The sequence below is a fragment of the Nannospalax galili genome, unplaced genomic scaffold (assembly GCF_000622305.1).
Source record: "Nannospalax galili isolate Female #2095 unplaced genomic scaffold, S.galili_v1.0 scaffold369, whole genome shotgun sequence".
NCBI classification, from domain to species: Eukaryota; Metazoa; Chordata; class Mammalia; order Rodentia; family Spalacidae; genus Nannospalax; species Nannospalax galili.
The window spans coordinates 2365772-2389910 of NW_008360318.1; the positions used below are offsets into that span (position 1 = coordinate 2365772).

The 24139-nt window shown below is 41.7% G+C and overlaps 1 protein-coding gene across 1 annotated transcript in view; it reads right to left on the bottom strand.

The window, feature by feature from the left end:
* Positions 1–24139, bottom strand: part of Col6a5 (collagen type VI alpha 5 chain) — a gene marked incomplete at its 5' end in the record, with an annotated part of 116700 nt that overhangs the window by 41106 nt on the left and 51455 nt on the right. Inside the window, 7 exons of the mRNA XM_008825117.3 lie at positions 5635–5725; positions 9077–9736; positions 10270–10363; positions 16447–16934; positions 19474–19485; positions 21949–21985; positions 22100–22135. Of these exons, the coding sequence (XP_008823339.2) occupies positions 5635–5725; positions 9077–9736; positions 10270–10363; positions 16447–16934; positions 19474–19485; positions 21949–21985; positions 22100–22135 (1418 nt within the window). The remainder of the gene's footprint in view (positions 1–5634; positions 5726–9076; positions 9737–10269; positions 10364–16446; positions 16935–19473; positions 19486–21948; positions 21986–22099; positions 22136–24139) is intronic.

Genomic DNA, 24139 nt, shown 5'->3' on the forward strand with positions numbered 1-24139 from the left:
TGGAGACTGGAGAGATGACTCAGCAGTTAAGAGCACTTGCTGCTCTTGCAGAGGACCCAGGTTCAGTTCCCAGCACCCACGTGACCACTGACAACAGTTTGTAACTCCAGTTCCAGGGGATCAAACACCCTCTTCTGTTCTTAGTGGGCACCAGGCATGTATGTGGTATATTTTCATACACACCAGCAAAACATTCACATACATAAAATAAAACTAAGTGAATCTTTAAAACCAAAAAAAAAATTCTAAATTAATTTCAAATGAATAATTTGTCTCCATTTATCCTTCCTTTTCTCATGTTTAGTCTGTGAAGAATTATCTTGGAATTAGCCAGGTTTGATTTGCATAGAGTTGTCAATAAATAACAAGGAACTCAATTATCAGTAACTGAAACAAACCTTATATCTCAGACTTATAACACCTACCATAGAAAATACTCATTCAACTTACAAAGCTCTGCTCTAAGAGAGGTTAAGTTTGTAGAAAAGATTCCCATCAGTATCAGTGCTTCTTGAAATGGTGTCAGTGTTTACAGTATTGATAGTTTAAGAATTCTCTCAGTCAACTCAGTTGCCATCACTCTGCTTTGGGACCAGCCCTGTTTTGTGCTGCTCCAGGATTCACGTCTACCCTGCCTTGCTAATCAGAACCCACCCACTTAGTTGCCATCCTCCTGCTTTGGGACTAGGCTCATTCACACTGCTGGAGAGCTCATGACTAGCCTGCTTGGAACCATTCCACCTTTCCCATAAAAAAAAAATCGAAAGTGAGAACCTGAAGCACAGACCAACTAACTACTCAAACCTGATGAGAAAACAACCAAGCTACAGTAAAAACAGAACCAAACTTCAACCCAACAAGGACGGGTTAGGATTTCATATCAGACACACAACCAAGAGAAGTCCATATGCCCAGGTCACAATGCAAGAACATAAATAATATGAAAAACCAAGATATTATATTCATACCAAATCCCACCAGTCCTATAGAAGTGTTCTATAACAAGAAGTACCCAGAGGAACCCCAGGACACAGAACTTAAATGAACAATCATAAGCATGATCAAAGAATTCAAGGATTTTAGGGAACAAACAACTCAAAGACGACAAGGATAAACCCTTGAATGAAGTTCAAGAAAATACAAATATGCAGCTGAATGAAGTGACAAAGACAATTCAGAATTTGAAAAGTGAATTCATGAAAGATACAGAAATATTGAAGACTAAAATGAAGATGAAATTGAAAAACTTAATAAGCTAATTTGAAATGTCAGGAGAAAGTCTCACAAGCAGAAAAATGAAATGGAAAACAGAATATCAAAACTGGACAACAAAGTTGAAGAACTGCACCACTCCAGCAAAGACTATGAAAAAAATTAAAAACACGGGAATTGAATATGAAGGAAGTATGGAACACATGAAAAAACCAAACTTACACATTATAGTCATATAGGAAGGAGAAGAATCTCAGGTCAATGGCATTGATCAGATCTTCAACAAGATTATAGAAGAAAACTTCCCCAAATTAAAGAAAGACATACCTATACTGATACAAAAAGCACACAGACCACCAATTAGACAGGACCAGAACAGAAATCTCCACAATGTATCATAGTGAAAACACTAAAGGTACAGAGCAAAGATAGAATACTGAGGAGCTGGAGGGATGGCTCAGCAGTTAAGAACACTGGCTGCTCTTGCAGAGGACCGGGGCTCAGTTAGCAGCACCCACATAGCAGTTAACAACAGTCTGTAACTCCAGCTCCAAGAGATCACCCACCATGATCGAAGTGGTTTTATTCCAGAAATACAAGACTAGCTCAATATGCATTAGTCAATAAGCATAACGAATCATATAAATGGACTTGAAGACAAAAATCACATGATCATCTCAATAGACCCAGAAAAAGCCTTTGACAAAATCCAACATGCATTCATGATTAAAAAAAAAAAAAAAAGTCCTAGAAGGAATTGGTCTGCAGGGAACTCCATAGCTACTAAGGCTATATATAACAAACCACAGCCAGCATCAAGAAAAATTTGAAGCATTTCCCTAAAATCAGGAAATAGACAATGCTGTGTAGTATTCCCACTCCTTTTCAATATAGCGCTTGAAACCCTAGCTAGAACAATAAGATAAGAGAAGGAAATTAATGGATATCAATTAGAAAAGAAGAGGCCAGATAATCCCTATTTGCACGTGATATATTTTACATAAGAAATCCCAAAACTTACACCAGAAAACTGCTAGAAATGATCCAATACTTCAAGCAAAGTGGCAGGATACAAAATCAATTTACACTAGCCTTTCTATATACAAATAACAAGCAATCAGAGAAAGAGTTCATGGAAACACTCCCATTCACAATAGCCTTAAAAAATAAAATATCTAGGAATAAATCTAACCAAAGACTAATTAAATGAAAACTTTAAATCTTTGAAGAAGGCATGTGAGGAAGACACAAGGAGATGGAAAGAACTCCCATGCTCACGGATTGGTAGAATTAATTTTGTGAAAATGGTCATCCTACCAACAGCAACTTAATAGGTTCAATGCAATCCCAATCAAAATCTATTCCTGTGGCATTCTCTACAGAAATAGGAAAAAAACATTCTAAAATTAATATGGAATCACAAATGATCCTGGATAGCCAAAGCAATCCTGAGCTCAAAGGGCAATGAAGAGGAGATTTATCAGATTTCAAACATTTGCTAAATATGTATGCTTATATTTACGGACAAGTGTACCTCTCAGCACTCATCAAAGAAACTTCTCTTTGCAATAGATGGAGACTATTATAAAGTTTCACAACTGGTCAAATGCAGAGACTAAGTGTCTGTGAGGTGTCCTCCCCTAAGTGACACACCTACAATGCAACCTCTACACCTAAGGCTCAGGGAACATGGTGAAACAGAGGACGAAAGGAATATTAATGCGTCTCTCAACTCTCACCATCAAAGCTTCCTCATGCAACAGATGGTGATTAACCTAGAAAGTCACAGCTGGTCAAAGTGCAGAGAATAAGAAACTGCAAAGAACTTACCCCTGAATAGGACACCTGTATCAAAACTCTGCCACCCAAGGCTCGGGGACCATTGTAGAAGAGAGGGGAAGAAAATCTGTAAGAGCCAGAGGTGGCTGATGACCACAGGAAAAGAGTTTTCAGACAGCTGGGAAGTTACTCATATATGAACTCACAGCAACGGTAACAGCTCGCACAATCAGACAAGCTCAAGCCAGACAAAATCTCAGCACAGATGTGGGGAAGAAGGTAAGAAGCCCCAACCTTAGCTGAGGGTCTACTGGCAATCGATGACTACTGGGAGAGGGAGAATTGGTTTTTTGGTGTGAGACTAGATAGGTTAAACAGGCTCCAGTGGATGGACACTGGATATTTCAAAGGGTATTTAGGGACACAAACTTGGCTCAATAGGCCTTAATATATATGGTGGCATAAATGAAATCTAGCCGGGGGGCTATAGAGGGTGCAGATAGGGGAAAGGGTCTAAATATGATCAAAAGATATTGCATGAAATTCACAAAAATTTAACTTTAAAAAAGAATTCTCTGTAAAGTATGGAGGGACTATCAAGGCCCCACCCCTAGCCAAGGAGCCATTAGAAGTTGATGGTTGCAGGGTGAAAGAGTCACTTTTGGGGGAGGGTGACCACTGATAGGTTGCCTAGGCCCCAGTGGATGACCCATTGTATATGGGCACCACTAATCGGACTTAGTGGGTTATAAAAAAGAAAAGAGGTCATGATTAGAAACAGATGTGTTAGGGAGAGCTGTGGGGAATTAGAGGGAGGGAGTGGGAGTAGATATGATCAAGATGTGTTGTGTACATGGATGAAAATTTCAAAGAATAAACAGAAAACAATTCAAAAAAGCACGTGATAATTTGAGAATTCTGTTTTTATTTAGACAATAACAGAAAACAAATTCAACACATGCTTATTCTTGATCACTGCATTTTAATTCATTATTTGTGATTGTGTTTAGTATCCAGAAGTATCACTGTAACTGTTGGGAGGGAAAACAGATACATGCACAAGACAGTCAAGTGCATAAAACTGTTAAAAATGAACGCAAAATAATATGTTCACAGCACCCAAGAGCCAAACACAAACAGGACACACTGTATGGATGATGGTTCACTGTATGGATGATGGTTTTGTGTTGTGCAGGTGAATACTTGTGGAAAATCAAGATATTATGCTACAAGGGAGGTCAGCTGAACACAAAAGCATCTGTGGAGTGCCATCACATGTTTATATTTTTTGGTTTTCAGAAGTTTAGTTTTGGAAAAATAAAATCAATCATCGTATGAAATTAGTGTTGACTCATTTTTTTTGTCTTATTGAGTTTGTTTGGATTTGATGTATAAACTTGTTTGATTTAATAGCTGCATAAGAATTAAAAGCATATGGTATTTACAGCTAGTACGTGTTTAAGTAACAAAATATTTTCTTCACAGCTCTGTAAGAATTGGTTTTCCTTTAAAAGACTGTGAATTATTCAAGGGAAGCTGCTATGCTTGACAAGAGTGCTGTGCTGTCTTTCGAAGGGGTTAGCTGCAGGATATTCCCCTGCTAAACTACAAATAAATGGACTGTGGCTTTAGAGAACTATGTGCCTGCATGGGTTCTGGTTGCTTCTGGATGTATGTAAGAGTCGTATCTGGTCTGAGAAGTTCCTTTGCTTAACTGTAATCTAAGAGGAGGGCAAAACTATGAGGCCAAATCAGCTGCAGTCAGTGATCCAAGCTCAGGGAAATACCAGCTAAAAGGAACCAAAAGGGACTACTCCCCACGGTATTAGAAGGGCAAGAGTCATCCAATTACCTGCATGTTTTTATTTAGGATTCACTATAAAGGCAAATTATTTGCATGTGCAATTACATTATGAGGCCATTTATGCACTGCTTTGGGGTTGAAACAATAACTCTGGTGCTCACCTAGACTTAGTGAGACATGACGTTGTGATAAACTCTCATCAGTGCCTTAGCATAGGTACAAAAAAGGGACTGTTTTTTTTTTTTTTAAAGATAAGGTCTTGCTGTGTAGCCCAGACCTTAAACACACGATTCTTTTACTTCAGCCTCCTGAGCGCTGGAATTATAGGCATGTCACACCATATCCAGCTAGGATTGTGGATTTTGATGGGGAAGGGGGGTTAAATGTCAGCTACAAAAAGGAGACTTCAGTCGGGACCATGAAAGATGAGTAGGATTTCACCAGAGGGAGTAGAATCCCGGGCAGCTGACCAGACACCAGGCAGGTTCACACAACGTGCACAACAGACCAGTGCAGCTAGGAGCCTCAGGATGGGGAGGACCTGGACAATGAAGTTGAGGATAAGCTGTGAGTTCTGTTCTGGGGTAAAATTTATCAGACACTCCCAAGGAAACCACAGTGTTAAAGGTGAGATGGTAATGAAGCTCAGGATGTTATAAAAACATCAGACTGGAAAGCACGCTTGATATGTGACTGGTGGTTGCAGAAAATGGGATCCAGGAAGAGCCTCTACCCCAGAGACCTTGTTAGCTTCCTTAGCCTAATAACTGCCATCAGCCAGTTATATATCCATCAGTCAATTAACAATCGCTTGTAAATTTAACAGCTCTCCAACTCACTGGAGACCCAGGATCAGCTCATCCTCCCCTTCTAAATTGATGAGGCTGCAGGCGTTCTCCAGCATCGGTGGTGGGTACTGATTGAATCCAACTATGGAGAGAACAAAGTTATAGTTTGATTTCAAAACTAGAAATTGGGTTTTCTCAGCAAAGAGAGTCCCAACAGGAATCCTCTCAAAGCAATAAGTATTAGTAACACAGTTCAACAGAGTTTGGCTGCGGTGAAAATAGAAAATACTGACAGCTAGAAATTACACTCACAACTTGAACTTCAGAGTGTTTTAGCAGCCAAAGAATTACTAGGATCAAGAAAAAAAAAAGTTCGAGTTGTTCATGTAGGTGTTAATTATAATTGAGGGACACGTGTTCCATATGCCGAAGCTAATATAATTGGAGAGACAATCTGTTCTGGTTCTCTACAGCTTTTTCTCTTGGATTTAAACTATTAGATCAAACATAGAAAAGATGATGTTTTATTACATGATGTTATTTCTTTGCTTCTGCAGCAATGAACACTGATTTCCTACAAGGAAAGGAGTCACAGAAAGGATTTTACCTTACTGATCTAAATAATGCATTTCTTTATGGTTTTCCTCAGACAGTTCTATAAGCTGTAGAACATTGCTCTACAATTTTTCCTCTCATTTACAAAAAGTTTTTCAATGAAAAAAAGGCCTCTGATGATTAAAGAGTCAAGAGTTCATGAAAATATCTCAGAGGTCTACAACTTTGCAATAATCTCATGTCTCTGATTCTAGCTTGAGCCTTTTTTTTTCTTTTTCTATTTGTCTAAAATAAGACAATGTCTCTGACGAGTTGCATCTGACAGTGGCTGTTGGTAAAGCAGGGATCCTCGCACAGCTGTCACTTCTGTGCATGTGGGAAAAGCATGTTTACGATGGGGTGGGGCAGGCAGCACTCTGGGGAAAAAAATCACAGCAGTAACGAAGACAGGAGAGCAGGCATCTAACTCCCAACCAAGAGGTGCAGGGAAAGCAAGGGATTATGAGTGTTTAACAACACTGCTCAGGTGGGAGTCAAAAGTAAGTCATCTTTACTTGATTATAAAACCACTTCCCAGCTCAGTAGAACGAGCTCTGAGTTGTTTTTAGTCTTTTAAAAATCATTGCATCATTATCCATCTTAATGGCACAAAAGACAATACTTGGGGGAAAGATGGCTCTCCCAGCCTCAGAATCAAGAAGTACAAATTCTGGACTTTTGAGTTTTTGACTCTTGAAAGAGTCTATTCTTTTTTTTTTTTTTTTTTCGGTCTTTTTGAGTCAAGGTCTCCCTGTAGCCCCAGCTGTCCTGGAGCTCACTATGTAGATCAGGCTCACAGAGGTCTGCCTGCCTCTGCCTCCCAAGTGCTGGGATTAAAGGTGTGTACCACCACACCCGGCAAAAGAGTCTATTCTAAAAGTGACATTGTTTTAGGAGTGCATAGCCATTTGCTTCACACACATTTCCTTTGTGTGCACACACCAGAGTGGCACATGGTAGTGTACATTCAAAAGAATTTTTAATTACTATAAAATAAAAAACTAATCCAACGGAAGGGATGATATCAAAATATATTTGGAAGCGTTATTTTTTATTGATTTTATGTGTATGTTTTGCCTACATACACCTAGGTGCACTACATGCATACAATGCCTATGGAAGCCATAAGAGGACATGAGATCCTCTGGAACTGTAGGTACAGATGGTTGTTAGCTGCCATGTGGGTGCTGGGAACCAGACCCAGATCCTCTGCAAGAGTAGTCAGTGCTCTTAACCACTGAGCCATCTCTTCAGCCCCTTGGAAGCATTTTAAATTTATCTTTAGGGCATGCAATTGAGAACTTGTTAGGTTTAAAGGAAATAATCTGGCATTCCCAAGATGGCAGGTAAAGGATTCTCCAATAGAATATGAGTCACAGGAGAGAAGCAGAGGCCTCCTTGCTATGTAGAGTGAACCCTTCAGGATACTCTACCTGCAGTGGTACTGGAAACTCTCTTTAGTATCAGGGAAACAGAACTGTAGGGTGCAGAACAAAGCTCTAAACCCAGTGGTCTCAGAAAGAAGAGACTCAGCTCCACTTTGTGGGATCCTCCAGAGGATGGTACTATAGTTTGGATGAATGTTCCCCAGAGGTTTATGTGTTAAAGGCTTGGTCCTCAGGGTGGGGCTATTGGGAGATACTGGGACTCTTTGGGAGGTAGGACCTAATGGAAAGTCCTTAGGTCACTGCAGTGTGCCCTTGAAAGAGACCATGGGACTCCCTTCCCTTCCTCTCTCTCTCTTGCTTCCTGCCTTGCGACAGAAGATATGCTCTCTCACACACCCCTGCCATGAAGGATGTGCCAGAGACCTAATGCACGGGGGCTACCTAACCTTCAACTATCACCTCCACAAGCATGAGCCAAAATAAACCTTTGCGCTTTACAATTTCATTGCTTTGGGTATTTAATTCTGTATTAGGTGGATTAATACAAAGGGCTTCTCAACCACAATCTACTGATATTTGGGGACTGGGTTTTGGGAGGTCCAGCATGTGAACTGATGCTAGTGTTACTGCAAAGTTGTGCGAACCAGAAAAATGTCCTAGACATTTCTAACTATCCCCTGGAGGCAAAATCACATACACATACCAAGAACTATTTCTCTTGGGAAGTGTTTTCTTACACTATTTGTGGTAGAGTACAAGGCATGATTTCTAAACCTTGGCAGCCTGATACCTCTGCTCTACATTGTTTCCAGTGAGGCAGAGTCCACTGATTCCCCACTCGTATGCTCCAGCAGTCAATGTCAAATTCCTTTAAAGGATTATAGGAGTTTACTCTGAATTTCTGAACTTACCTTCTTGCAGGTCAATTTGTGGGCAGGCACCTATCCAATGACAATGCATTGCAGCTCACTGGACAAGAGCCATGATGCTTAAACTGTGATCCGTGAACCACAGCACTAGCATCATTCAGGCACCTGGAATGCAGGATCTCAGGCTCCACCCTAGCCCTGCTGCACTGGAACCTGCTTTTAGGTAATTAGAGTCCCTATGGAACATAACTGTGTCTCTCACCAGCCATTCTCACACAGCTCTCCACCGCCTACCAAAGTTGGAAAATAAACCAGGTACATCATTTAAATGCTCAAACTAGACACTTTCTAAGAGCTGTTAGGACTTCTTCAGGCTGAACAAATACAACTCAGGAGACATCTAGTCACTCGATGATTTCTTCCCTGCAGAATTTGACAAGAGATACTCTAGCATAGAATGGACTTGCCATTTTGTGGCCCAGGTATAAGCAAGATATAATCAGGATATGTCCCACTCATGCCCCCTATCATTATCAATATATATTTGGATTCATTGTACACATAAAATGTTAATGTTAGGTTATTGATACTACTACCAAATCCTAGTTCATTAAAACAAAGGAAAATAACCAAATGACTTACTTCTGACTGAATATACAAACGGCTTTAGAAACTTCACAATATAATTCAAATCTGGTTTATGTATTCTTCCAAGCTGTATCAGATGGTGATCGAGTGGGTAGCTAGCTAACTCCTCCATGTCATCCTTCTGTGTGGGGCCCAGAGAAATCACAAATATGACATAGCCTTGACATTTGGCCCTCAAAGCCATCTTCTTCACAAATTCCTTTCTCTCATGATTTTCTCCAGCTAAAACCACAAAGATGATTTTGTATTTTCTTAAGTTGGGGGTTCCTGGGAACAGACTCTCCACAGCCCACTGTAGGGCAAGACCAATGGTGGCTTCTCCATTTAGCTGTTGGAGGGAAGTGTGAATGTGGTTTTTCATGACGGCTTGGTTGTCATAAGTTGTAAACTCAAACTCTGTCTTTACTGTATTCTTCTTTCTCCTGGAAGCATCCCAAGGCGAATAGCTCAACAAGGCAACCCTATCACCAGAGTAAGAGGTTGAAGGGTTGGAAGCAATGTTGAAGTTGTCAATCGCTGAGCTCATCAAGGCTTGCATGGCCCTGAAGTCATCACTTGCTATATTTCGGGAATTGTCTACAATGAATGCTACATCCATGTATGAATTTTCAGGTAGGAAAGTCTCTTCAGCACAGGTATTTGGAAAACACTTATCTGAAAACACACCAAGAGATGCTTCAGTGGGTCAGTGTTGGCACAACACTGAGAACTTCCAGTGATTCAGTGACCAATTACCAACAATTGATCATCTGATCAATATTTCTTCAATTTCACATCATTTAAATTAATGAGGGTCTGTCAATGTCCCAGTGTTTTTGTGGTCACTAGCAAATAATGTTGGGGTCTATGCTGAAATCAGATGTAAACAACATGTTCACCCAACGTCACAATTATATCCAAACTTATTTGAAAACAGTTTCAATATACTAGAGGCTTTCAATACAAACTACAAATTGTCCCCAGGAAAGGCTCCATCCATTGGGTAATTTTCTAAACCAATTATCACAGTCTATGTAGACTCTCTAAACATTAAAGATTGGAATCCCAACATATGACATTTTCCAAAATTTGAAAATTGAAAATATAACCTACCATCAAAATAGAAATCTCTGCCTAAAGCCCAATTCAAAAACTCACCCAGAAGGCATTTAAGCTTTCAGCATATAAACCCTCCTCACTGATCTTACCATAGCAAAGTGTGCAATGTCGAAGTCTCTCTAGTGGTTCATAGTCCCCATCTGGAGGAACTGGAATCACTTGAAATGTCCCAGTGTTGTCAAACTGCATGGGAAAAAGAATCAAGCATTGTTTGTGCATTACCAAGTCATTATTAGGAAGTTGTTATGTGTTCACTATGAGGAGTAACTTGGAAAACACCCATCCCATTTTATCACTATTATGTTGTACTACAATCCTTTATATTACAATCATTTGTACTATAACCCTTCATATAATTCAGTATCACACATATATACTATCCCTCTTATATCGTAAACAAACCCCCAAAAGTCTATGCATAGAACAGACATCAGTGCCCCTATTTCATAATGAGGAAACTGCCACAGGTAACCTGACCAAATTCACTCTCTGGTTCAAGTCTAAACATCTCTTAGTTCCATTTCTGAAATGCTAGGCTAATTTTAACATGCTTCTAATTATGCACCATGTGACAAGATAGCACACAACAGCTTCTGAAGTTGGGCCCTGAAAAAAATTTTCATTTACAAGGTGATGATATCCAACCCATTTCTATACTCCGTGCCATCATCTTCCAGATGTCAGATGGACCTTCTCAATAATAAACTCCAGTTAAATCTACTTCAAATACTAGTAGACTGAAGACATTACATTCATTCAAAATTCTTTTAAAGTTCTTTTTATTTTATTTATTATTTTTGTTTTATGTGTATGCATTCAAAATTCTTGGTTGTAACCCTCCATTGGCTCTCCTATAGATAAACCTTTACTCTGATTTTGTTTCTTGCTTACTTCTTCACAGCACTCATTCACTAATTCATTGAATCAATAACTAATTTTTGGACATTTACTTATGAGGCCCCATGCACGGCAGATTCTTTTTAATTTTTAAGTATTTTATTTTTAATTTTAATTTTATGTGTATGAGTGTATTATCTGCATGTATCTAAGTGAACCCCTGTCATACAATCCTATGGAGGTCAGAAGAGGGCATCAGATCCCCTGGAACTGGAGGTGCAGATAGTTGTTAGCCTCCATGTGAGTGTTGGGAACCCAACCCGGGTCCTCTGCAAGAGCAGCCAGTGCTCTTAACTGATGAGCCATCTCTCCAGTTCCCAGATGCTATTTTATTACAGTGAAAGATATGTATCATTTCCAGTTGGTGATGAGGAGGCGTGCTCTCAACCCACAGCAATCTCATGATTGTTTTTTTCTTCCTCAGAGCATCAAAGGATTAAGAAAGCCTAACCCTCTGCTTTTCAATAAAGTGTTGATTATTTGAACACATTCAGCCTTAGGGTGAGAAGTTATTCTCCACATCTCTAACTCTACTTTAAAAAATGGACACTTTGGGTATTACTCTGCATTTGACATTTTCGGTGCCACACCTAAAGACTACATGCTCACTGGGTGAACCAAGGGAGCTGATTCACAGGAGCGGATCACACGTTCTACATTCCTGTATCTGTGCACTCAACAAATACTTATTGGGTGCCCACAATGTTATGGCTACTAGGTATGTAGAAATGAACATAACAGAGAATTCTCTACTTTGCATTCTAGCGAGTACCATAAACATTAAAATAAGTAAGTTATTATTTAGTACATTGAAAAGTAATCATTTTCTTTAAAAAAAAAAAAGCAGCATAGTAGAGATGGGAAATGCCAGGTAACATTTAAATGAAATTCAGCTATAAATTGAACAGAAAGATGAACTGAGAAGGAGCAGCTCGTGAGGAAAAGAAAGCCCAGGGAGATGAGCCATTGTGGAACATGGACACCCAAACATAACATGATCACCATCTTAATCAGAGCAGCTGTGATTACTCACAAGACACCCTCAACAAGGTCAAGCCTATTAACCTTTCCTCCAGGAAGAAGGAGGCAGGAGGGTCACTAGACCCTCACTAGAGATTCCAGATACTCCCTCTTACAGTCCTCACTCTGGTGTATATGATTCTGCCCCAGTTGCTTGTGGTCGGTGGAAGTACCAGCATATACCGGAGGAACACTGACTGAACAGAGACTTCATCTATGTGGTTCTGAAGAAATCATCATCCATATGGGAAGAGACTTTTTAGTGATGCAGTGGTTTGAGGGTTGCTTGTGCTCCTGTAAGTTACTCCTCACTCACACTATAGCAAGTAAATCTTCACCCATACTCTGGTGAATAAACCTTCACCCATACTCCCATAAGTAAACCCTTACCCACACTCCAGTAAATAAACCCTCACCTATACTTCCATAAGTAAATACTCATCCATGCTCCTGTAACAAACCTCTACCCCAAACTCCTATGAGGAACCATCCCCCGACACCCCCCTGAAAGAAAATCTAATGAACTCATTGGTTCACCAAGCTAGACTCGGGTGGAATTTGGTTTGTCACTGGTGCGATCTCTGGGGTGAGCAGACATTTGTGTCTCCTCAGGAAAAGTTCGCACAGTCAGTGTGCTGAATCATTGGGGGAAAGTATTCCAAGAAAGAGCAGGGTCAGCAATGTACCATATTGCCATGAGTCACATGAGCTGCGTATGGGAACCAGCACCTGGGTGCAGAAGCATGGAGACTGTTGTTAACTTATCAAGAGCAGCATCAAGGTAGCAGTAGGAATGAAGATGAAGTGGGTTAGTCCAAGGGAGAGTCTAAGAGCCAGGTTGTGGCCTGGGCCTGTAGTATGAGCTTCCAAGAGGATGAAGCAAGACAATTTGAGTTCTTGAGTTCTGAGAAGCATCACAAGATGGGATAGATAGATGACAGACAGACAGACAAGACAGTCAGACAGATGATAGATGAGAGACAGAGAGAGAGAGAGAAAGAAAGAGAGTGATGATAGAGAGGTTATAGAGAGAGAATGATTATGAAAATATGAATGGGAGAAAATAGTAGAGGCACTGGAGACAGCAAATATAGACGATGTTTTTTCTAAGAAATCGTTATTTGGGGAGCTAAGAAACAGGGTCATGACTAAAGTGAGAAGTTGGGCCAAAAAGTTTGAATTTTTTCATCTTGATTAGAATGATTTGGCAGAAAGGAGAAAATTGATCTACAGTAGACAGAGGGTCTCCAACAATATAAAAAACTAACATTTGAGGGGAAGGCATGAGTACTTAATAACTGTTCATTTTGTTCACTTTGTAAGAGGAAAGATCATGGACTCATTAAAAATTATCTCAGAGAATCAAATTTCTAGAGATTCAACCTACTAAAATTTTAAACATTTTTATAAACTTCTAGGATATCAGTGGGGACCGCAAGTTTAATTTCCAGTTGAGAGGTCATACAGAGATCAAAAGATAAGGAAAAGTAATTTAGAATAGACTTGTCAAAAGAAGTAATTAAAAAATGATATGAGGAAAGTGAGGTGGCACAGAAACATGAAAATGGCCAAACAACACATAAAAAATGTTTATCTTCACACTAAGACGTTGATCAAAGCAAGAATGGGTGTATTGGTTAGTTTTTGTCAGTGTGACACAAACTAGAGTCACCTGGGAAGAGGGAACCTCAGTTGAAGAATTTCTTCCATCAAACTGGCCTGCAGGCACATCTTCAAGGAATTTTCTTAATAGTTTATTGATGGAGGAGGGCCCAGTCCACTGTGGCTGGTGCCACCCCGGGCAGGTGGGCCTGGGCTATATAAGAAAAGTAGCTGAGCAGCCATGGAGTTAGCCAGTAAGCAGCATCCCTCCATGGCCTCTGCTTCAGTTCCTCCCTCCAGGTTCCTGCCTTAACTTCCTGCCTTAGTTTTCCTCAATGATGAACTATGAACTGTAAGCCAAATAAACTCTTTCCTCTCCAAGTTGCTTTTGGTCAGTGTTTCATCACAACAACAGAAACCAAACTAGAACGAAAGGATATTCTTTATCATATTGATAATTTTTTAAGATTTCTTTTTATCGCTTTAATTATGAGTGTGTGTGTGTGTGTGTGTGTGTGTGTGTGTGTGTGTGTGTGTGTGTGGTGTGATGCAGGTGCCTGAGGCCAGAGGCTTTAGATCCCCTGGAGCTGGAGTTACAGGCGCAGTTATGCACTCTTGACTGCTGAACCATCCAAAGGATACTCTCTCTAATACATAAACACACACACACACACACACACACACACACACACGCACACACACACATAAATTTTCTGGAAGTAGGAGCCACAGAGTCACAAAAGTACCTGACAGAAAGGATTATAGAAGCCCATGTATCCCAGATTTTGGTTTCTCTTTTCAAAGCTTTTCTGCCTCCTTAATTTTGCTTTTTAGGAGAAACAAAACGTCTCTACTCTGATAGCAATATCAAATTCTAGAATAGAAGGATTCAGTCCTTATCCTCTAATAGGGCCATGCCCAATCCCCAAGGGAGTCTTCCACATAAAAGCACCTCCAGCTGCTCCTGAGGATAGTGTCTTTTAAATCCCATCATCTGTGTAGAGAACTGACAGGAGAGGCCATTGGAAGCTACTTCTTATCACTATGATCTTAGCAGACAACACCCTCCCACCCTCATTCTGGACAGGTGTCCTGCTTGAGCCACGCCCACTCCAACTATTGCCTGCATAACCACACCCCCTCCAAGCATTGCCTGCAGAGCCTCTCCTTTTGTACTCCACACAGGACACCTCCTTCCTCTTCATCAAGTCCTCACAGCCTCCATTCTGAAGGTGTACTGTGAGACCTTCTGACAAGGAATATCTTTTGCTTTTTGCTGTAGAGTTGCAGACATTTCTATGAAGAGAGCTTAACAATCTCCTGAGCAATGTGATGGCTTCCCCCAGCTCTTGTGGTGGTGACTTGAATGTGAGATGTTCACCACAGGCTCATGTGTTTAGACACTTGTTCTCCAGCTGGTAGCTCTGTTTGTCAAGGCAGTTACACCTATAGGAAGGGGAGTCTTGCTGGAGGAAATGAGTTGCTGGAGGCGGGCCTTGACATTTGATAGCTAGGCCTGATTTCCTGTTCTCCCTCTTATGTCCTTATCCTAGATGCAATGTAACTGACCACCTCACAGTCTTGGTATCATGTCTTCCCCCTAGGAGAAACTGTATCCCTTACTAGCTGTAAATCAAAATAAACTCTTCCTCCCCTAAATTGTATCCTGTCAGGTACTTTGTCACAGTTACAAGAAAAGTAACAACAGGTATTTCATGAATAATCAATACATTGAATGTCACTGGGCATTGAAGAGGCTCTCTAGTTTTTTGTAAGTTTTGGTGTGCTTTTGTCTGGGGTTTTTGTATGTTTGGTTTTTGGTTTTGATGGGGGATAAGGATTTACAATCTGTGGGTCTCAAAGATGACAGGACATCTTTGAGGAAATATTCATCTGTACCAAATGTTTTATATACTTTAGGGGTTCAGAGATGCCCTGAACTTTTCTGCCACAGGTTATCTCATCATTAAATGAGATAGCAGAGGGCTGGTAGGACCTCAGTGAGTATCTCCATTTAGCTATTTAGTGGCCATGTAGAGGTGAGCAGGTGACTAGAACACTCTGGGCCTCCACTCTCTCAACTTAACATGGAGATAACATGTGCGTTCACTTCAGTGTTGTGAGAACACAGGAGCCTGTACCAATGGCTCTGTCCAGGTTCTGGCACATGACAGGGGCCAAGCAAATGTGGCTGCTACTGCAACTGTCTCAATAGGGATTAAATCCCACATGGCTGGAGAGATGGCTCAGTGGTTAAGAGCACTGGCTGCTCTTGCAGAGGACCTGGGTTTAGTTCCCAGCACCCACATGACTGTTAACCATCTCTGACTCCAGTTCTAGGGAATCCAGCACCCTCTTCTGGCCTGAATGGGCCCTGTACAAACATGGTGCACTTACATTCATGTAGGCAAAACACTCAAGGCATAAAATTAAAAAATAAATTTAAAAAAAATATCCATGGACACAAAGACACAGCTGCAGCAACTGCAAAGAAACCACATCTCTTCTTTGACTCCCTGCCCCTCCCATGATGCTTTGCCAACATAACTATCTTAAAAAATAAGAAGTCTAGCCAGGTGTGGCAGTGCACGCCTTTAGTCCCAGCACTTGGGAGGCAGAGGCAGGCAGATCTTTGTGAGTTCAAGGCCAGCCTGGTCTACATAGTGAGTTCAGGTCAGCTGGGACTACAGGGAGACCCTGTCTCAAAAAGACAAAAAATTAAAAAAAAGAGGGGGGGAAATTCTTACCCTAAAAGCCTCATCAAGGAAATCCCTTTCATTAAACGCAAAGACTGCAGGGCTGATGTCCAGGGCGCTGAACTCCATGGTGGCTGTGAGGATGGGTGATATACTGGCTGCCTGACCATTGCTGAAAAACACCGCAACTCTCCTGACATTGGCTCCAGCAGACGTCCGCTTGAAAACGTTGCGGGCCACAAACCTCATGGCATTGCCAATGTCCCGGGCCTCTGAGGAGACTTGATATTTTATTTGAGAAAGACGCTGCAGGAGTTGCTTCTTGCTGTGGTAGTCAGATGAGCGGACAAGATAGCTGGTGTCAGAGGCATAGGAAACCACAGCAACTCTTGCTCCCACGGGACAGTTATTTTCCCTGATGTTTAGGTCATTGACGATGGAACTGATTATATCCTTTGTTTCATTGAATCTCTGTTCTGTGACACCAGAGGACTGGTCCAGGGCAAATACCAGCTCTGTTGGATATACTGGACACTTTTCTATAAAAATGAAAAGTGAAAGTACTAAGCTGTTTCACTACATCAAAGCCTTCCCCACACCCTCTGTTCTAGCAAAGTTGGTTCAAACAGGGTGAAGCCAGGCTTTACCACACTCTGGAAGTAGGGGTGGCCGTGTATAAAGAAGGAAAGGAATCTGCCTTATAAGAGAAGGTGTTACATAAATGTAGAACATTAATATCGATATACATTGCCCAGACTTCACAGCTCACTATCAGTCTGCTATTTCAAGGGAAATGGAGCAGTTATGGAACTGTTCTACATTCCGACTGGGGTTGAATGAATCGATGTGTATGTTAAAACTGAAAACACACACACACAAATTTGAAGTTATCACATGTGTGTGTTTTAAATGAACGTAAGTTCATATATTCATTGAGGATTTTGAAAAAATCTTTTCTCCTAAAAAAAATCTTCAGCTAGACATGGTGGCTCAAGCCTGAAATCTCAGAACTTTGGGAAGCTGAGATAGGAAGATCATGAGTTTAAGGCCAGCCTGGGATGTATAGGGGTGTATAATGAGACCTTGTATCAACAAACCAAATCTTCAATATAATTTATTAGTTATGCCTGTTTGGCAGACTGATTGTGCAACAAATGTTTATGGAGTACCTACAGCTCAAACTGCAGTGTGGTGTCCACTGTGGAACACACGCACATACGAAGAAAGTGCAAGTCTGCCCTCACAGAACTCAAACTGGAAAGGATGGTGACACACACAGTGCAGAGAGACGACTAGACTCAACAAGCAGCCAGAGAACGAAGAGGAGGTCTTTCAAGGCTTCATAAAACCCAGTCTCTGCACAAAAGCTGTGGCGGCAGGAAGAAGGGAAGAATTTGAAACAAGGAAGGTTTGCAATGAATTGCTACAGAAATGGAACTGTCTACAACTCCTAGCTTAATACTAATCATGTTATGATGACCAAACTTTAAGAATTCATAGAGAATCTTCCCAATGTATCAAGCTTAACTTTTCTATCAATCAATCTTTCTTTCTTTCAATACAGGGTTTTATGTAACCCAGGCTAGCCTCAAATCCACTATAGCCAAGGAAGACCTTGAACTTCCAATTCTCTTGTCTAACTCCTAAATGCTGTGGTTACAGACATTCACCCCTATGCTTGGTTTATGCAATGCTGGGATCAAAGCCAGAGCCTCGTGCATGCTGGGCAAACATTCTACCAATCGAGCTATATTCCCATCCCAAGCCTAAGTTTTCAATGTTTTTATTGATGTTTAAACATGAGAAAAGGATTTACTTTTAGATATTTTATATACTATTTTTATTTTATGTGTATGAGTATATTGCCTGCATGTATGTGAGTGCACCCGCATCGTGCAATGCCACGGAGGTCAGAAGATTCCCCTGGAACTGGAGTTAAGGACGGTTCGTAGCCGCCGTTTGGGTGCTGGGAATAGAACCCGGGTCCTCTGCAAGAGCAGTCAGTGCTCTTAACCACTGAGCCATCTCCCCTGCCCCAGGATTTACTTTTAATTAAGCACCTTTGTCTCTGTAGGCTATTCTCCAACCTGGCTAGCTCCCAAAGCGTGTTTAACTCAAAACACCCCATATCTAAACCACTGTTCTTCATGATAAAAATAAGAAAGCACTCATTTAGAGATATGTTTTGAATCAAGAAATTATCTGTGAAGTTTTTAAGTTTGAAAGCTAACAGTGAACAGCAGAATACAAGCTGGACTATTCCTTATTCCTTAGCTCTGTATTGAAAGTGACTGGAAACGTGGTTGGAAAGCATTTCCAAGACTGATCTATCCTCACAGGCTCTCCTGGAAGGTAGAGTTGGTTTCCTTGTTCTTGTTCTTTCCCTTCTCCAATGCCTAAAAGAGTACCTGACACAAATCCAGGAGCTTTTATTGAGTACTTACCATACACAAGATGTTTTTGTTGTTATTGTTTTGTTTTGTTTTGAAGAATTAAAGTGAATGGGCACAAACTTTGGACAAGCTCGAAGGCCCTGAGTATCATCACCTCCAGCTGACTTCAGGAGACCAGGAAGTCCTGAGGTGATATAACTGGCCTCAATGACCAAGTCATTCAAGGAACCTGGGCCCTGGCAAGGCCACCCCCAAGCAGGGCAAGGTTTACATGTGGTAACACTTGGTGAGATGGCAGGTGGGGATGTGAGTTAAAGAAGGCAGGATACACACCACAGCCAAGAAACCAGAGTTGCAGTGTTGCTGGGGACAGTATAGATGAGTCAGAAACCTGTCCTCTGAATCTCCAGCAACATCGGACCTATTCTGCAAAAAAAAAAAAACTGAGTAGAAATCTGTGGCATCCCCTAGACAGGACAGTGAGGGGCTGCAAGGGTCACCATGCTGGCACTCAGGCCAAAATATGACGTTGACAGGTACAGTCACTATCAAAAGACAAATGTCTGCATAAAGAGAAGAAGTCCTTTTTTTCCCAGGGAAGGGGAGGGTAGAGGTTTTGCTCAAATTGGTCTTATCAAAACACAATAATGATTTCAATGAGAAACAGTATGGTCAGAACACTCACCGATCCAACAAGCTGAGAAAAGGAAACAAAGAGAGAAGAATCTGTTACATTTTTGGAAGACAGAACAAAAATAATCCCCCCAAAAAAGGTTTAATGAAGATTGTGATTTGGCACTAATTAAAAATGAGGCTAACATCTAAGCCATAGGAAGCCATGGTTAAAGGACTGAGGAAGCTCTTCACAGAGTTGTAGTCTTTTGGGAGCATCCTTGACCTTGTCCCCTTGCGAGGCAGGCTGGCAGACTTCAGCAGATTTTGAGCTGGAGCCGAAATGCTGATCACTTGTCTTAGAAACAGAATAGATGAGGCTCTGATTACATGGCCAGATAGCTGAAATCCAATTTGTTTTGTCTCTCATCTCACAGCCTCAGAGAGTCATTTGGCAACCCATGACTAAAATACAGGGTCTGATTTTCTTTCCTTATGATTGCATTGGGACCCTCTATCTTCCTATAGAACCACGGGGAGATTTTCAAATGAACTTTGCCTCTGATTAAAAATACAGCTCTATTTGAGTGATTTTTCACTTCTAGAGAGACGAAGGGAGAAACCCCAAGGGTTTCTGTGAGCAGGGCAGCATCTGGTCTCACTCTATAAACCTGAGCCTCATCAGGGAAAGTGCTGATAAATCTTTAAGAAGCCACAGGCTCACAGTCTCAATGGATAGTTGACTCAATTCCTAGGAAGCAAATGAGTCACTCCAATTTAATTTTTTTTAAGTTTATTAACACCAGTAACAAAATGCCTCCCATCCTGCCATCTCAAAATATGGTCCCCTACCCACCACCCTGTGCTTGTCTTAATCCCGTGGGCACTGAGATGCCCAGAGCCATCAGACAGTACATGTAACCTACAGCCTCTTCTGTATCCCAAGGCTGAAAACAAATCTCTCCAGGGCTTGACTTCAGACTGACCTGCTGAGTTTTAGTCCATGGGTAACTTTGGGGGAACATTACTTCACATACTCTCCTGGAGTTATCCTTATGTAGTTCCCTTCAAAGCATTAATCACCCGAGATCTCCTGCTGTATTCTCAACCATCTCTTTCTCTTCCCACCTCCATTCCTAGATTAATTTAATTCTCAGGGGAGAATCCTAGCTACCATGTTAGGACCTAGCCATCATCCTTGGGTGGCAGAGAGATGCTGCAGGATAGGAAAGCCAAGGATGTGAGACCAGGAGTCCAACCTCAAGGTGGCCTTAGTGATGCAGTCTACAAAACCGTAAAGGTCTGTCATCTAACCCTTATCTCCATTCTGCGTTTGGGAGCTCCACACTAGCCCAGTCAATGCCCTACGTGTTTATGCAATCCATTTATTTTTCCCTCTGGCTAAATACTGGCCAATTCCTTTTATACAGTTCTGGAAAACTTAATCCTTCAAGTCTCAAACCCTTCAGTGCTACCCCTCCTCCTAACCTGGGTCTTCCTGGGGAAGACATCTGATTTCCCAGAGAAGGCCAGCAATGTCTAGAGAGACTGATTGCCGCTCATTCCCCCTGTTACTGCCCTTCCCTCTTCTTCTCCCCACAATTCTAGTTCCTTCCCCTTTGCTAACTCTCAAGCAAAGTCTTTCACACTCTGCCCTCCCTTTGGATCTTCTTTTGTGTGCACACGCACAACTCTGTGTTGCGGCTTCACTCACCCCCGTGCATGCACACGTGCAGAAGCCAGAGAAGGATGTCCAGTGTCCTCTTCTGCCACTCTCTACCTTATTCCTTGGGAAAGGGCCTCGCACTGAAACTGGTGCTTACTGCTTTTTGGTAGGCTGGTGGCCCACAAACTCCAGTGATCCTCTCCCCTTCCCACTCCCAGTACTCAAGTTTCAGGTGTGGTCACCCAGGCCTGGCTAATTTTTATGTGACTGCTTAGGATTCCAACTTGGGTCCTCATTCTTACGCAGCAAACTCTGTTACCTGCTGAGCCATCTCCCCAGGCCCCTAGATCGTTTTCTCCATCAGCTCTCTTCTTTTAAGCTGTGTACATTTGGCGGGCTTTTCCCATCTCTAGAATCCCATTACTGTACCTTGTCCCCTCTGTCAAGGCACCTTCCTGGGTTCATCCCTTAAATTTCTAACTAGTTTCACAGCCTTGGGAACATCATCATGTCCCTTTTAAAGACCACCCACACTTGAGTGACACTAATATCTAAGTAACTAAATAACCAACCAACTAAATCTATACCTTAATCTACAACCCTTTACCATCAGTTTCATACTACTAATAATATCTGGTTCATACACCTTTCGAACTGGTCTCATTATTTCCCATATGCGTATTTCCTCTTCATATGCATCATACCTCATGAGCTGACCTTGACCCTTTTTTCTTCCATCTTGGATGTTCCGAGAGGTGGGACCTGGGGCAATCCTCACCAGAGAGCTCAGCCCTCTCATTCCACAAGAAGACCACACTATGCTCAATCCCAAGTGTCCTCACTAACCACTGATGCTCTTAACCATAACAGATAGACACTTACGACTGTGATTTCGCAGGAATTGGATCAGCTCACATGGCTGTAAAGTTTAAAATAGAGACAGAAAATAACATGAGTTCAATGACCTGCAGTGGATGTACGTTCCCCGATGTTCTAGCTGGGGATTATGTTTTCATGAATAACAGATACATACAGGATATACAGGCTGCCCTGCTGTGCCTTTAGGACCCTAGGGAGAAAAAAAAGAAAACGTTATTGGTTAGTGAACTATGGTCTTTAGTAACAAAAATAAATAAATAAACAAACAAACAAACAAAACTCCTTTGTTGAAGTACCGTCGGCCAAGTGGCTAAAGCACCCCGAGCCTGGCAGGCCGATTATAATGTGCTTTTCCTACTCATGTCAAGGGGGTAAACTCTTTTTTGTTTTGATGTTTTTCGTTTTGTTTTGTTTGAGACAGGGTCTCAGTATGTTTTCCAGATTGGCCTTGAACTCACAATCCTCCTGCCAATGGCCTCTCAAGTGCTGGGATTCCAGGAGTGAACCAGCTTATAAGCCCTTGCTTCAGTGTTCTACCAAGTAAGCTAAAATATCCCCAAAGTGAACTGACTTGTGTTTCCTCGGTAGGAAGACATAAAGAAACAAGACTTTTTTTTTTTTTTGAGACAGGGTCTCCCTGTAGCCCCAGCTGTCCTGGAACTCACTATGTAGACCAGGCTGGCCTTGAACTCACAGAGATCCACCTGCATCTGCCTCCCAAGTGCTGGGATTAAAGGCGTGCGCCACCACGCCCGGCACAAGACTATTTCTTAAAGATGTTTATCTTAAAGAGGCAATACTTATATGAAGGTATTTCTCATAAGAATATTTAGAAATATAAGACTTTCCAAAGGGTAGGAGAAAGAAGAGGGATTTATTAGAACCCAGAGGTAGATTATCTTACAAATCAGAAGTTTAAAATGCAAGAGGCTTAAATAAGCAAGCTTAATATAGACAAAAGAACTAGAGGCAACAGCACAGCAAAATGAGATTTGCACAAAAGAATAGCATCCTCGCTAAGCTTGTGAATGACATGAGACTGGAGCAAAGGAATAAAAGAGCTGGGTGAGAGCAAGCAGGGAGGAGGTCTGAGAAGAAGTCAGTGCTGATTCTCAGCCACGTGAGCTTCCTCTTCCCTTTTCCTTATGTCCTCTTACCAGGGCTTGTTTTAGCAGTGGTTCTTAACTCATTTTCCATTCCTTAGGCAACTAAGGATGACTAGTGTTCACATCAGGAAGAAATGCTATTACATACTCACACTCATGCATCTTCTTGAACACTTGCCCCCTCCCAGAAGCTCAACCAGAAATGTCAGCATAGCAACTTCTGCTCTAAATGATAAACAAGGCATCTGTCCATCCACCCATCCTCCACCCATCATCCATCCACCCAATAAATGGCTAAATGTCTACTACGTGGCGGGGTTACCCTGTTGTGTGCTGCTAGTTTAACCAGAACTGTGTGGCATCCATGTGTCTACCCAGTAGAGAAATCACTAAAAGACACAGAGTCTTAACTACCTTCTTTCAAGTTATGACAGAAAACAGAAAAGAATGCATGGCCACTTAAACAGAGAAGCAACTTCTGCCTAGTAAACAGAAGGGCCACATTTTACAGAGGGACAGAAGTAGGGAGAGTTTGTCCTGAAAAAGTGAGCCTAAGAGTAAGTCTGAGAAAACTCTTAAGCAAGGGCTGAGAACCAAGAGCTGTAAACAAAGAAGCCACACCCCAATGCAGACCAGTGGAGCCAAGCACGAAACTCAGGAGATGTGGGGCCCCCAAACTGCAGCTCCAGGATCTGGAAGAGAGATGAAGCTGAAGGAGAGAAGACAGGCCCAAGATGAGATGGGCCACTCACATGACTCGAATACTCACCCATTTCACAGAGTATCCTTTACAGTCTACTGCAGAATCATCTGGCCATGGAACCATCCACATTCTTTGCTTTACAAAGTCCCAAGAACCCCCTCAAAGCATGAAACAAGATAAGCATTTGATCCACTCTTTACACAGGGCTGGCTGGGTCTCCACCACAAGGCAGGTGCTAGCCATGTTTAGTTCTGACCTATCTCTGTTTGGGAAGGGGGAGGGACTTGAAACTGAACCATCACAACCACACATGAGGCTCTAAGACCGAGATGCAGATATTCTGCTGGTGGGAGACGAGCCTGACTCTCTGCCTGGAAATGCATCC